This window comes from Globicephala melas, chromosome 18 (genome assembly GCF_963455315.2).
Source record: "Globicephala melas chromosome 18, mGloMel1.2, whole genome shotgun sequence".
Taxonomy (NCBI): Eukaryota; Metazoa; Chordata; class Mammalia; order Artiodactyla; family Delphinidae; genus Globicephala; species Globicephala melas.
Window position 1 is genome coordinate 7,252,684 of NC_083331.1, and position 16,176 is coordinate 7,268,859.

Sequence of the window (16,176 nt, forward strand, 5' to 3'; positions counted from 1 at the left end):
CAATATTAGGGACTAGGGCTTTTGTTTGCTTGTTTTTAACATCATGGCAACTTGATTTTAGGCTCCCAGAGTCTGATAGCAGTCCTCAGAGGTAACTTATGCTTTCCCATTCCTTTCCTTAGTCCCATGAAAGACCAGCCATCACCAGAATCCTTCCACACGTGAGCTGTCTCAGCCGTACTTTCTACTTGCCTGATGCCTCTAGGTGAGGATTAGAGGGATCATGGCTGTTGTACATGACCCTGAGATTGGTACTTGGGAGGAAGCATGGAGAAGAAAGAAGCTGCAAATTTATCTTGCCTCCATACACCTGCCACATAAATAAGGAGAGAAATTAGGTTTTAGAAGAGGAGTCAGGGAGAGAAAGTTCATCAGGCATGATACCCTCACTTTGTCCACATATGAGAAAGTCTCTGGCTGGCTGGCCTTTCCTCTTTTCTGAAAGTCAACTATTAGTAAACTAGAAAATTTGGAGTCTCTCAAAGTTATTAAATAAAACTATAAGAGGAAAGTATTGCTTTAGATATCCATTATCTTAATCAAGATTATTTTTAGGTATTTAGGGATCAGTTGAGGAGAGTTGGGACTGAGAGAACACTCTAGGGAATCCAAGCTATAGAACCAGGAAACATTTGTATTTTCACCAGTTAGCTTGAAAGTACTAGAACAGAGTAAGAGTTAGCATTTCACTCATACCTAAGACTTAAATAATTTTGTGTAAGTGAGTATGAGAACAAATACCTGCTTCTAGGTCTTCTGTCATTAATTTCTATAAATTACCTGACTTTCTCCTCATTTGACAATGTGAAAACTGAAGCTTTAAAGGGGTTAAATTGATGCCCAAGGTGACACGCTAGTAAGTGGCAAAATTCAGGCTCAGGTTTTCTGTTCTCTAAGACTTTCCTGCTCACTGTGGTGTACTGCCTAATCACCACCTGGATTTTAAATAACATAAATAAAATATACAAGTCTGATGATTAAAATCAGCTTCATTATAGCTTTTCCAAAATCCCCATCTCAGTTGTTTGACAACTTTTCATTGAACATATCCTGTGTGCCAGGAACTCAACAGAAGTAATCTTTATTCTGGCCAAATTCAGACCAGTTAGTTAGGGAAATAACATGAACATAATAGGGGACCGGTGACTTAGTCGTTATTTTGATCTGTTGGCTTTGCATACAAGGTGGGTAAGTGCATTTTGGAGCTGTATAGAAAAAACTCTGAGAGCTCAAGGCACGGAAGCCACCAACCACTTTGGGTTTGCCTTTTTTTTTTTTTTTTTAAGTTCTTTGTTCTAAAAGTAAAAGGAGTTACAGAGGAAAAGCTAAAATGAAGTGGCATTTTACTAAAAGTATTTTCACTTAATCTGGTGGAAGAATACCCAGCAAACTCATTCATTTTTGTGCTGCTGCTTTTAGTGCCAGTTGAACAGCTCTTACTTAATTTAGAAGATATGTTCTGGAGGCAGTTAAAAACATGGTCTTTGGAGTCGGACTCCCTGAATTCCTGTCTCAAGTCTGTCATTTATCATCTGATGTATTTCACTTTCCTCATCTGTAAAATGGGGATAAGAATAGTACCTGCCACTTGGATTTGTTTGGTACGTGAGTGCTTAGCACGGTGACTTGTACATAGTAAGTGCTCAGAAATGTTAAGTGTCCTGTGGAGCATTAACACTTACTTGCTGAGACAAACTCCCTCTTATTAACTAAAAAATAGGAACCTTTACTTCACGTTTATCTTTGAGAACTAAGAATTTAGCAGAAATATAGTCAGTGTATTTGTTGATACCTCTATGTGGCTTTGCTTTTAAAATGTTAGCTTCCCTGATCTATTTTTAACGGCCTGTGCTTATCTCACTTATGACTTACCAGTATTTGTTACTGTTTAGAGAAGAAGGTGGTGTCTCCTAGATAATAAATAATTGCTCTTTTAAAGATATTACTGAAGCGGATCTAGTTGAGGTACAGTGTGCATCTGTAAAGATCATCTTTTTAGATGCCTATTGCTGTTAAGTATTCAGGCTAAAGTGCAAATTTAGAACTTGTGTAAACTGTGGAAACAGTATTCTTTCGCAGCTGATATTCTTATATTTTAAGGATCAAGATAATTAAGTTGTCTCTATTCCTGATTGTATATATTTGTAAGTGCCCCTTTTTGTTCTAGGTTGTCAATAATGGAGAGCCAGATGGTGAATTTTTTGAGTAAGAGATGATCTCTTAATAAATTTGAAAGCCTTAGAACAGTGGTTCTCAACTATTTTTTGAGAAAAATATTTTTCTGGGGGGGGGGGCTATTTTTGTCCCATGGGACATTTGACAATGTCTGGAGATAACTAGTTGCTACAGCTGGAGGCTGTTACTGGCATCTAGTGGGTAGAGGCCAGGGATGGGCCACGTATCCAGCAATGCACAGTAGTGTTCCGCACAGCAAAGAACAACCCAGTGCAAAATAGCAGCGGTATTGCTCTCGAGAAACTCTGCCTTAACGCTTTCTTCATCTCATAGCTGAAAAACTATAGGTAATTAACGTGGAGGGTCCTTACAAGAGCTTTGCTAGAGCAGGGTTCGGGAGGAACATGGATATATTGATTTGAGGGAATAGGAAAGTAAGAATAAACAAATAAAGGAAAGTACCTTTTTATTTTAAATGTTGATTGAGTTAACATAAATGAATTTAACTTAATCAAAGTTTTGTCTTCTTTTTTTATAGGTGTATGAAGAATCTGGTCACCTTTACAAACGTCATCCCTGAGTGGCACCCAGTTAATGCTGCCCATTTTGGTCCATGTAACAATTGCAACAATAAGTCACAGATAAGAAAAATGGTATTAGAAAAGTGAGTTTAAATTGCACTACTATTTTTAGAACAAAATGAAGGTGGATTTACTTTTTTTTTTTTTAATGTGTAGAATTGAAAGTGATGACTACAACCTACTTTCAGAAGTTTGAGTTAATGTATGTTTGTGAATTGCCAAAATGCTTCTCTCTATCAGGAACTCTGGCCAATAAGCAAGCTGTTCAGGCGACATACCACTGCAGAGCTGACTTAGGGTGATTGTCTGACCCCACTGTCCTACTGTCTTACCTTCTTTTGCCTTTTTTCTCTCTTTAAGGATATTAAACTTCCATTTTTCTCACCTCTGCCAAGTGCCTGGAGTCATTAGAATTCTGGAATGTCCTTAATCTAATTTCAAGAACTAAGATGATTCAAAGATGAGCCATAGGCTCATCTGTCTGAATTTCCCTCTTCTTCAGTCCTCGGCCTGCTAATTCCTCGTCCTGTTGTAAGCTCTCTGCTGCCCTCGAGCAGATGGATCATTTTTATATTTTGCCAGCTCTTCTATGTTTTCCTCAGTGGGAGGACTGATCAGAATTATCTTTTCCAATGTTATCAGAAGCCCCATATCTTTAAAAACTCACAGGTAAATTCCATTTCAGGCAGTTTGTCTCTCTTTTGTTAATACACTCACACACATACCTTCTCTTTAACCTTTGCTTTCAGTTGCCCTTATCTCTACATAAAGAAAATGTTTTGAGGTTTAATTTGATGTAATAAAGAACCAGTGACATTAACCTTTTCTTAACCTTTTTCTGATGCCCTTGGATGTGCCAAGAAACCTCTCAGAATCTTTCCTAAAGGTTTATTATCATCCAAGTAATAAATTCTCAGTTAATCTAATAGTGCCAAGACTTAAAAGGAAAAAAGAGCAGTGCCACTCCTACCCCATCTCCAGGCATCTGCTTTTTTTTTTTTTTTTAATTTTATTTATTCATTTGTTTAATTTTTTAGCTGCATTGGGTCTTTGCTGCTGCACACGGGTTTTCTCTAGTTGTTGCGAGCGGGGGCTACTCTTTGTGGCAGCGCGTGGGCTCCTCATTACGTTGGCTTCTCTTGTTGCAGAGCACGGGCTCTAGGCACCTGGGCTTCAGTAGTTGTGGCTCGTAGGCTCAGTAGTTGTGGCTTGCGGGCTCTAGAGTGCAGGCTCAGTAGTTGTGGCACACAGGCTTAGTTGCTCCACGGCATGTGGGATCTTCTCGGACCAGGGCTCGAACCCATGTCCCCTGCATTGGCAGGCGGATTCTTAACCACTGCGCCACAGGGAAGACCCAGGCATCTGCTTTTTAAACCTTTAAGGTAGTATTTACTTTGAGATTTCAAAACAGTGTACTCATTCCACCTTTATATAGTCTTCTTTTATAGTAGTTGAGGACTAAGGGCTCTTACACCAACACCTGGGCCCCGTCTCTATTTAACCTCTCCCTGTCCTTCCAATATGATTACATTTTTGGTTAAATCAGTGCTTCAGTACTTATTGTTTATTATGAATATGCATATATTCCCTCTCCAGCCAAGCAGGATACGTGGTTATGTTTCATTTCTTTTATAACTCTTTAGTTTTCCTGGAATTATTAATTGCCTGTGTTTTCACTTGCTTTGTTATATATACATTGTGATTTTTTTTCCAAATTCTTAAAATGCCCGTTAACAAATTTTCTAAACACTCAAACACTTCACAGTTTTTTAAGTTCTCCTCCCCCTTTTTTTCTGGAAACCTCTCTTCTGGCTACCTTTTATCCTTCTGCTCCAGGGTTCTAATCTATACTGGTTCCTCCCTGGGTCTGCTGCATGCGAGTCTTCTTTTTTTTTTAAATAAATTTATTTATTTTATTTATTTATATTTGGCTGCGTTGGGTCTTTGTTGCTGTGCGTGGGCTTTCTCTAGTTGCGGCAAGCAGGGGCTACTCTCCTTTGCGGTGCATGGGCTTCTCGTTGCGGTGGCTTCTCTTGTTGCGGAGCACGGGCTCTAGGCGGGCGGGCTTCAGTAGTTGTGGCGTGTGGGCTTCAGTAGTTGTGGCTCTTGGGCTTTAGAGTGCAGGCTCAGTAGTTGTGGCGCATGGGCTTAGTTGCTCCGCGGCATGTGGGATCTTCCCGGACGAGGGCTCGAACCCGGTTCCCCTGCATTGGCAGGCGTATTCTTAACCACTATGCCACCAGGGAAGTCCCTGGAGTCTTCTTTATACACACTTGTGGTCACTATCTCAGTATTCAGCCCAGGGCCTTACCCCTACCTTCTTCAACATCTGTTGCCTATCAATATTGAGTCTTTAGGGGTTCTTTGGGGCATATAAGCTCTTCTCATCAGTATCCCCACTCTGTAGCAGTCACTACATTCATCACTTCATTCATTCTGCTAAGTTACCATTTTTCTGTTTGCTTTTTGTCTTCTAAGTATTTATTGTCTTCTCGTTTGCTCATGTCTCCTTTCCCTATTTTGTCCTTTTGGTTTATTACCTTTTTTTGTCCTTTACTATCATTTGATGGCATTTGATTGGGGAGACATTGGAGATATCTTTAACCAAAAGTCCATAGGCTGTCTGGGGTCCAAGCTTTGAGATTTAAGTCTTCAGGGAATCCCCCCCCCCACCTTTTATTTTTTTGACTGTGCTGCATGGCTTGTGAGATCTTAGTTCCCCAGCTAGGGATTGAATCCGCACCCTCGGCAGTGAAAGCACAGAGTCCTAACCACTGGACCGCCAGGGAATTCCCAGGGAATCCTTTTTTTTTGAAGTGCTTTCCTTAGTGATGAGGTAGAAGGGCAGCCGGATTGGAAGTCTGTCATCCTGCCCTGGATCACTGGATCACTTGAGGCTTCTTGGTGTATAATTATAACAGTTTATAGTGCTTTTTCTCAAGCCCTAACATTGAAGATAAACTCACTACTATTTTTTGTTTGATCTATTAATTTGTTGTATTGCAACATATAATTTTTAATTATACAAATATGTTGCTTTACTTACATTAAAGATTCATACTCTGATGTGGAAATGTATCCAGCCAGTGTTTCAATGGGAAGTGTGTTTAGAGTTCTAGTGGGCCAATTTGTAAGCAGAATTTATAGTTTGGACATTTACTGTATTCAAAAGTAAATTGAACTAGTATGTAAAATTTCACTTAAATTTTAAATGACAATGTCTTTATAAAGTCCCTGGTAATTTTTTTACTTTGAAATTTGTGTAACTTGATTGTTGGTATCTAATGGAATTTAGAAGCAAATTTAATATAGCTTTTAGGGATAACTTAAAAGTAATTAGGTCCATCATGATATCGTGCATAACTCAATCTTATAGCATTCTAAAAATTAATAGTGTTCCCTGAGCACCTTGTCTCAGGTAATCCCCATCTCTATATGTTCCCATTGGAAAAAGAGTCCATTGATAAATCTGGTGGGTCCAAATCTGCTACTTTTCTTTAAGTAAATTTGAGTAAATTATTTAGGAATTATATCCAGAGCATGGTGACATAGACTTAGAATGTGATTTAATTTTACTTCACAGACTCTTGAAATGAACCTCTCATTACTGCCACGATCTCCTTTAGGAATCTGGTCATACACTATCCTGGATTGTCATTTGAAAAGCTTACTTAAAGTTTTAACAATGATCAGTTTTTTAAATAACTATTTCTAAAGGATAGGGGAGTAGGGAGAACTGAAATAAGACATTTCTGCTCTGTGCTTATAGAGAGAGCTTTGTTAAACTGTCTAATACAATGATTTTCAGACTTTTTTAAAACAGATAAAGTACACTCTCCCCTACAAATTTTGAATGGAATACTGATATAAAAAATAGTTAAAATTATGTTTCTTAATTTAAGTCTTCATTGTTTGGCAGGAAATGTTTCATTATTTGTGAGATCCTTGAACCACCTTCAGAAAACACAGTTTGTAAACCTTTGTTGAACAGTTGAGGTTTTTTTTTTTGGCCACGCAGCATGTGAGATCCTTGTTCCCCAACTAGGGATTGAACCCACACCCCCTGCGGTGGAAGCATGGAGTCTTAACCAATGGACAGCCAGGGAATTCCCGAACAGTTGAATTTTTTCTAAAGATGTATTTTCTTTTTTACAATTAACATGAACGAATTCTAATTCTTTGAATTACACCTAATTTTACTCATATTTTTCATTTTTTGTCATATTGCAAATTCAAACAGTGGTATAATAGAGCTAAAATGTAATGAGGTTTAAAAATTACATTTGCAGATTTTTTTCTGCCTAAAGCCTACATTATTACAGTTCAGAAGTACATATGTGCACATTGTTAAATATGCTTTTTCTAAAATATGAATGATTATATTACATTAGTTGGGCTGAAAATCAAAAACTTGTACTCCAGACCGTTAGCACAAGACTGGCTACTTTTTGTGGAGCTGACTCAGTGTGCCCTGCTGACTTGTATAGCAGGGCAGTTAGCACAGTTCTCTTGTGCTTGCTTTCTCTCTTTCCTATTTTTTCTTCTCTTCCTGAGGGTAGATCCTTATAACAGGAGGAGGTGAATCTCATGTTAGGGAGGTGAGTACAAATGGATCGTAGCTTGAAATCTCTTGTGACTCTTGGTTCCAGTTCTGTTAACCTGTCCCATCCAGTTTTTTATGGTTGAGTCAGAACCTGACTTGCTCTCTTCAGCTCTGAGCACTGTCTTTGACACTCAAGGTACTGTGGGTAGGAAGAAGTGTGAGAACAAAATCTGTTATTGCCAAGCTAGAGGTAAACTTCAGCCCTCACCTGAGAGGCTGGAAATGAGACAAGCTGGAATTATGGGTAGGAAAATACCGTGAATTCTAGGGTTTAGGAGACGTAGAAAGGAGAATAAACTAGAAAAGGAGGAGGCATCTGCTTTATTTTGTTGACTCCAAGAAGCCAACGTTTCTAAGTTGTACTGTTTTAAAATTATGCCATTAAGAAATAAATGCTGCTTATTTAACATTTTCCACGTGTAAACTCACATAAACTAGTAAGATTGGGTAGTCTAGGGATCAACAAGAGAATGTTTTAGTAACTAGCCTCAGCAAATATATCGAAAAGGTAACATCTGAGGCCAAAAGAACTAAATATTAGTACTTGAAGAGACCCAAAGCCTGCGTATCCAGCTGTGAGAGTAAGTCTCTGGTTTTTCTGTGGATCACTGATGCACAGACACAGTTGCACCTCTTAACATGTTTGAAATGGGAATACATCTAAAAGTCGATGGCATGGTATAGTTTAATTGGCAGTCTTCTTTCATAATGGTACATTTTATATAATCAGTGGCATCTCAGACCAATGTGTGGCAAAAAACAATGAGAGTTTAGTGTTATGGACGGTTTTGCAGGACTTTTTATTTATCGGTACTTAAGTTTTAAAGATTTGATCATTCTCTAACAGAAAGATTGACAAGGGATAATTTACAAATTATCTCTCATCAGTTTGAATAATCTGCATTTTGGACATTGATTCAAGTTTATTTCAGCTGAATAAATTTTGGTAAGCTAAGTAAGTTTTGACAGCTGTTTAAATATTGGGAAGAGGTATTCAACATTTTTTGTAAATCCTGAGAGCTTTGTTAAATTTAATTATTTGAGGCCTATTTTGGGTTCTATTTTCTGGTTTGTTATGTTACTGTAATAATAAAATGTATCTTTGAAATTATGGATGTCTTGAAGTTTATAGTAAATCAACCATCATGTTGTATTTTCTTCTCTACTTCCTCACAAATAAACTTTTTGTAAGTAGAAATTTTAGTTTGATGGGTCTCTCTACTTCCTGAGAAAACTGAGAGAAATAGGCCAAAGTATTAGCATGTTGCGGTTTTTAAAATGTTTGTTTGAATATCTTACGTTTGTTATTTTGTTTCACATATCACCTGTCCCATCTAACAAAGGCAATTAATTTGGGCACTTGATGCCGAAGAGAATTCTCAAAGGTCTGGATTTTTTTCTTTTGATTCTGTGAAGTAGCTTCCGAGAGATCTTCTTTAAGCCAAAGCAGCATCACGGCTCACAGAGCAATTTTTGTTTAATGGTCTGTGTTAGAGCCTTATTGCATGATGCCTTCCAACTGTCAGTGATACCATTCTGAGAAGGGTTTACTGTTACATTCTTCTTAGAGTGAGTTCTCCATTTCTAATTAAGGCACACATCTGGAGGTTCTCAAGAAAAATCAGTGCAGTTGGCCTTGAAAATGTTATGTGTGACTTACTCGCTTTAGACCATCTTTTGTATAACCAGACACATGGTATTACATTTGTTTGACTTCTCTTACCTTTCTCTCCCACAGAGTATCTCTCATATTCATGTTGCACTTTGTGGAAGGCTTGCCGCATAATGACTTGCAGCACTATTCATTTCATTCTGAAGGCTGTCTTTATCAAATAACTTCTGTAATTCAGTACCAAGCAAATAATCATTTTATAACATGGATTTTAGATGCTGATGGTAAGTGTTTAAACGTTTTCCTTTCATGATAATAGGCATGGACACTAAACTGTAGTTTGTTCTTTTAAGACAGGCTTTGCCTTGGTTCTTTTTTCTCTCTTCCTGTCCTTGCCTGTTACAGTTCTGCCCCCTCCTCTATTCTGTCACTCTGCTTTAGAATCACTCCTAACTTTTAACTTTGCTTGTTTATATTAGCATATTTATGGGTATACACATGCATATGCGTATTTTTTTTTTAGACAGAGATTGAGGTGATATACTACTGTTGGTTTACAGTTTGCTATTTTTCACTTAATGCCTTTGCTTTCATTTTTTATTACATGAGGAATATATGTTCAGTATAAAAAATGGTGGCAATTTTGAGTTTTCAGATCTATAACCTTGTATTTCTTTTAAAAAGAAAGTACGTTGTTCTGGAGGTTTTTTAGTTGAGAACAAAAATAAAATAAGTTTTGCTGAGTTTGCAATTGTTAGTAATATAAATAAAAGTAAACATCTATTTCTAAGACTATTAGACATTGCAGACTATGTAACCTTCTCTCACTGTGAAATAGAATATCTGAAATCCATAGTTTTCTAACAGCTACAGTCAAGGTAAAACCTTTATTTAAATAATTAAACTTTTCAATACAAGGTTAACTAGTACAGCTCATGAATTTTGCTTTTTCCCTTCTGTATATTTAATGTGGTTTATTATTGAGTTTGTTTCCCCTCACGATGTTCACTTTGTCTTAGACAAGATAACTCAGTCTCCTTAAAGTGTTATATCAGTTCATTGAGAAGGGGTCACTTTGATTTTGTTCTATTTTTCCATTTACAATTGTTAGGAAATTTTTCATATTTGATATATTCTTCCTGGGGATGGTTTGGTTAGATGACACAATAACGTGTCATCAATTTGCACTTTGCAAATTGAAACTCATGTTAGAAATATAGTTATTACCTTAAAGTTTTACCCTTCTTCAGAATTGGCAGGGGGAAGTGGTTCTCAATAACATAAAAAAACTTAGAAAAAATTTATTTTACTTTTTTATTACATTCTAGAGAATGAAAAGTCTGCTTCAGGTAGAAGAGGTTAGATGGTTTCCAACTTTGACAGCATATAAAAATTGTATGGTTAGCTTATAAAAAACATCCTGGCTCTCTCCTAGACCAGTGAATCAGTCTCTGAGAATTCAGCCCAAATATTAGTCAGATGATTCTAATGTGTATGTGTGGTGGAGAACCACTGACCTAGGCAAAGAAAATATTCTCAAAGTTTAATGGGTATAGGATAAAAAGTGGTGGGTTCAGATAGTTTATAAGGGTGTATGCACATAAACTTAACAGATGGCTTTGTTTGGGGTTTTTTTGGTGTGTAGAGGGACATTAACCTCTTTCCCTTCACCGTCATCTCATTCCTACTTGACAAATGAGAAAACAGGAGCTCAGAAATAAAATAAGAGCAGACACCTAAAGACCTAAAGCTTCTTTTTCTAACCCCAAAAAGAAATGAAATAAGAATTGAATTAAGTGTTGGCATTTGAGTTAACAAGCTTCATTTATCTTGAAAATTCATTACATTATGAAAAACTTAATCTATTTTCTAATATTGTTAGATATATTAGGTGATACTGTACTGTATTCTAAGTTCCAGAAGTTAAAGATACTTCTGTCTTGATTTTTGTGGGCATTTTAGAAAAGAGTAAACACTACCTGAGTTTTTCACATTTCTGGATGTTAGTGTATAACTTTTGTTATCCGAGTAAGGACTTTTAACATGGCAGAGAAAAATGGTGACATAAGGATAAGGCCATGTTTTCAAGCATTCTCCTTTGGTGGATATCCAGTGATACAGTGGTTAAAAAGGCCAGAAGAAAGTTAACCCAGGATGGTGGTTTTTTTGAATGTCTAACATCTTTCACTTTCCTTCCCCATCCCCCAGGAAGTTGGCTGGAATGTGATGACTTAAAAGGCCCATGTTCTGAAAGGCATGAGAAATTTCAAGTTCCTGCTTCAGAGGTACATATTGTTATCTGGGAAAGAAAAACATCCCAAATGACAGATAAAGCACCTGCCTGCTGCCCACTTAAAAAGACTTATGATCAGCACGCTTTCGGAGATGAGAATCAAGTCTCGCCAGCACTGTGTTCTGTAGGTGATGCTGCCTCAGCTGAAATGTCCTCAGGAACTCACCCCACAAAAGTGTCAGTTGCTCCTAATACTCTTTCACAGGATGAAGCCGTAACTTTTGAACATCATTTATTTTCAGGTCTGAAAGGTTTGGTCGACAAGAATATTTCACCTTTGACATGTGAAGAAATACAGGTTAACTCTGAAGGTTTTTTATTAGAAAATAAACCTGTGGCAGAGAACGCAGGGGTTGTCAAAACACATACTTTGCAATCGCAGGCGTCACTGATGGCTTCTTTAGTATTGGCTCCAGGCAAGGACAAGCTTACCCAAGACCAGTTTGTGGATTTAAGCTTTTCATCTCAGCTTGTAAATACAAATGTGCCATCAGTACAGCTGAATACAGAAGATACTGTCGTTACTCAGCCTGTGAATGATATTCGTGCTACTGACCTTACACAGAGAGTAAACTCAGTAGAAACTGAGGGTCCAGTTGCCCTAGAGAAGGATGCTCCATCGAAACAATCTCTTTTACCAAAACCTGAGAAATTACAACCAGAACAACATGTTACATCTCAGGTGTCTGATTTGAAGGAAAAAGAAACTGCAGCGTCTTCTCAAACCGTAACAGCTAAGCTGTCACAGAATCCATTTCTGAAGGAAAATCAGAAAAAACCATTTGTGGGAAGTTGGGTTAAAGGCTTATTAAGCAAGGGTGTTTCTTTTATGCCGTTTTATGTTTCAGCTCATAGTAGAAACACTGTGACTGATTTGCAGCCTTCAGTTAAGGGGGCAAGTAATTTTGGTGGCTTTAAAACTAAAGGTACAAAACAAAAGGGTAACTGGGCATCCAGGGAAGCTCACAGCTGTGCAGGTAAGCCTCCTCCAGTTAGCAACCCTGCACCAAGCCATCCATCACCAGTTAGCACAGCTTCTACTCTCCCTGCTGATGGTAATGGTGATTTGGAAGTTTTGAAGAAATGTGAAAATGCCTCATGTGGAGCTCACCTCAACCACAATTCTCATGGAAATGAAAATGGTGTTTCTTCAGCAAACCGTGGAGACTCAGTTGAGGGTCAGATTCATAAACTTCGTCTAAAACTTCTTAAAAAACTTAAGGCAAAAAAGAAGAAATTAGCTGCTCTTATGTCTTCCCCCCAAAATGGAACACTTCCAAGTGAAAATTTAGAACCTATGTCCCATTGTGGATCTCCAAATGACTGTGAATCAATTGAAGACTTGCTAAAAGAACTACAACATCAAATTGATATTGCCGATGGTAAATCTGGATGCCCTGCAGTTCCTGGCGTTTCCTCATACAGTAGTCAAACTCATGAAGAAATTTTAGCAGAATTACTGTCCCCTACAACGGTTGTTTCAACAGAGCTCTCAGAAAATGAGGAGGCTGACTTTAGGTACTTAGAAATGGGAGATAATCATATCCCAGCACCAGTACCTAATGAATTAAACAGTATTCCCCAAAACATTCATCTGAGACAGGACCATAATTACTGCAGCCCCACTAAGAAAAATCAATGCAAAGTTCAGCCAGACTCACTCACAAATAATGCCTATGTTACAACATTGAACTCGGAAAATTCCATGAAGACTGATATTTTTGATGAATTTTTTTCTACTTCAGCGTTAAATTCTTTAGCAAGTGACACGTTAGACTTCCCTCATTTTGATGACTATCTGTTTGAGAATTGTTGAATGCTTGGTAACTGTTTTTAGTTTAATATTTATTATTACTCTTGGGAAAATTTACTATGTTTTTAGATAGTGTTTACACACTGGCCTTGTCATGAACAAAATGTAAGCTACTGAAGGTTTTACCTTTGGTTATGCCCACAAAGCATACGATCTGTTTCACAAGTTTAAATGATGAAGAATTTGTTCTCCTTGTTGGCTTCATTTTGTGTTTGTAGGAGAATGAGGATTTCAAAATGTTAAAAATGAAAAGTAGTAGTTTGTAGTTTCTGGCAGTCTGTACAGTTGGGTACATTAAATTTCTACATTTTAAATTTTAGTTATGTTGGTTCAGGCAAAACACCAGTTGATACAAACTTAAGTCATTGTATATGGTCCATGAACACATGACTGTTTTGCTAGTGGTTTTGTGGTCTTACGTAAGAGTCTCAGCCTGTCTCTTCTACCAGTAGAGTGGTGTAGAATGTAAGCTCCCCTCATACAACTTGTTTCCTCTTTCTCTCTTTACAAAAGATGGCAGGAAACTTGTTACTAGAACTTCATATAATGTTAGGTGATCAAAAAACTGATCTGTAACAGGAAAAAGTAACCTATTTTTGTGTTGATGTGCTAAGAGTTTACATTATAAGTATCATCTTTCTCCCCCAAGACATTTATTTCTGTAACCAAAGTGGGACACCATCTAGCAGTTATATTTTGGGAGAAATAGCCAGTGCATGTAAGGCTTGCCTATGTTGGATTCTACTATGAATGAAACATTAATTCATTTAAACCTCAACATTCCTATGAGCAAGGTACTCTTATCACTTTTAACAGATAAGGAAACAGCACAGAACTAGTAAGTTGTAGAGCTGGGATCGAGTATAGAGTGGTTACTACAGTGCTTGAACTTAATATCTGTTTTACCTCTAGCTTCATTTAAAGTTTGGGTGCCCAAACAGTACCACTGCTGTAGTGATTTGAGATAGTAGCAGAGTTAACTAAGGTTTGAAGGTGGCAGTCTTGGGGGAGAATACTTTGTTAGGGACTCAGTACTGCAAAAATGATTTGTCAAAATTACTCCCAAACCTACCCCTCCCTTTTTTTCTGATTGCAGAAGTAAAAAGTCATGTTTATTGTAAGGAAAAACTGGGAAAATACAGGAAAACACCAAGAAAATTTCAGAGCATTCATCTTAACACTTAGTGGTAATAACTACTGCAAACATTTTCATATTTTTATGCATTTAGACTTTAAGAAATAAATATGAGATTCTGTACCTGTTTGTTAATGATGTGTGTTAATGTTTAATGAGCATCTTTCCATCTTAGTTTTTGACAACTTTTGGATAGCTATATAATGTTACATTTGTGTATTACCATTGTTTCACCAATTTATATTTTGAGGTGATTTGTATTGTTTTGTTATTGTTAATTACCCTTATTGATAAAAATTTTCACAGATCCAAGTTTTATTTTCTGGGAGTGGAATTTCTGGGTCAAAGAATATGTACTTTTTTGTTTGCATGGCTTTGCCGAACCCTCACCAACACCAGGTAGTAGCGTTGAAGGGGGAAAAAACCTTGACTGGTTTTGGTTACATTTCCATGATTATTAGTGAGGTTGAATATTTTGTGTAACTTTATTGGCCAGTTGAGTTTCTTTGAGGAATTGCTCATCCATCCTTTACTTGTTATTATTCATTCAACCATTTCTAGATTTCTGCTGAGTGCCAAGCACTGTTGTAAACCTCAGATATAAGGCAATAAAAATAAATAAATAAATAAAAGGAAATTCTTGCCTTTTAGTAATTTGCCTTCTAAACAAGGAGGTAAATATATAATGCTGGGTGGTAATAGGGGATACATACGGTTGACTCCTGTTATGTGCGGTACTTCTGTTGTATCAGGTCACCACAAACACTGAATTAGCAAATACTGGGCCACTGCTCCTGGGGGAATACAGTTAGGTTCCTGTGAGCCTCTGGTCACAACATTTTTGTCACCTGATCAACAAATGTTGTTTTTTGTGTGTTTCTGTTTAAAGATACCTTATGTAGTATATATTGTTGATTTATTAATATTGAACACAAGGTCACCAGCGCTGTAACTCCTGCCTGAATGGAGCTCATCCCACACATGTTTTTTTCCATGAGGCATGTCACACCTTCCTTGCACTTTGGAATACTAGACAGCACTTGGGGGCCATTTTAAACAAGTGAAGTAACCAACGAAAAGGACAAAAAACGTCCATAAGACATTTGGTCCACGCCAGTGGTCCTGGAAATTTGGTCCAATCCAAAATGTCCATGAGCATCTTTGGTCCACGCCAAATGATCTGTACCAATGTCAAGAGCCTTGACGTTTGGCGTGGACCAAATGTACTGCAAGGGCTTCAGATTTGTCATTGCTGTGTGCATGTCCATAAATGACCACAAGAGCACTGCAAGTATTGATTTTTAGGGTTACAAATAAATTTTGGCAAGTAGGCAAATTCACAAATATAGACTCCTCAAATAATGACAATTGACTAATGTCAGGTGGCACTAAATGCTATGGAGAAAAGTGGGTGAGTGATGGGAGGACTAATTTAGACTGAGTGGACTTGGAAGGTTGCTTGGAGTGACATGACATTTGAGCAGGTACTTCAGTGAAGTTAGGGACTTAGCCACGTGACTGGACGAAGGGCATTCCAGGAAGAGCAGAAGTCCTGAGGAGCGAGGGTGCTTGGCAGGATCGAGAACAGGGAAGAGGCCAGTGCGCTTGAGTAGAGTGAGGCAAGGGAAGGAGAATTATAACGAGATCAGAGAGGTTGGCAGAAGCCGGATCACGTATGGCTTTGTGGAGCATAGTAAAGACCTTGTCTGTGCTTGAGAAAAACGGGAAGCCACTGGAAGATTTCAGGCAAGGGAATAACACGGTCTAGTTTTTTTTTTTTGCGGTACGCGGGCCTCTCACCGTCGTGGCCTCTCCCGTTGCGGAGCACAGGTTCGGGACGCGCAGGCCCAGTGGCCACGGCTCACGGGCCCAGCCACTCCGCGGCATGTGGGATCCTCCCGGACCGGGGCACGAACCCGCGTCCCCTGCATCGGCAGGCGGACTCTCAACCACTGCGCCATCAG

The 16,176-nt window shown here is 38.1% G+C and overlaps 1 protein-coding gene across 3 annotated transcripts in view; it reads left to right on the top strand.

The window, feature by feature from the left end:
* USPL1 (ubiquitin specific peptidase like 1) overlaps window positions 1–14,839 on the top strand; it is a 40,279-nt gene extending 25,440 nt beyond the window's left edge. For all 3 annotated transcript variants that reach the window (XM_060288255.2, XM_060288254.2, XM_060288256.2), the window contains 3 exons: window positions 2,714–2,839; window positions 9,098–9,255; window positions 11,180–14,839. In XM_060288255.2, the coding sequence (XP_060144238.1) occupies window positions 2,714–2,839; window positions 9,098–9,255; window positions 11,180–13,080 (2,185 nt within the window). In that variant the 3' untranslated portion in view covers window positions 13,081–14,839. The remainder of the gene's footprint in view (window positions 1–2,713; window positions 2,840–9,097; window positions 9,256–11,179) is intronic.
* Window positions 14,840–16,176: the final 1,337 nt, after the last annotated feature.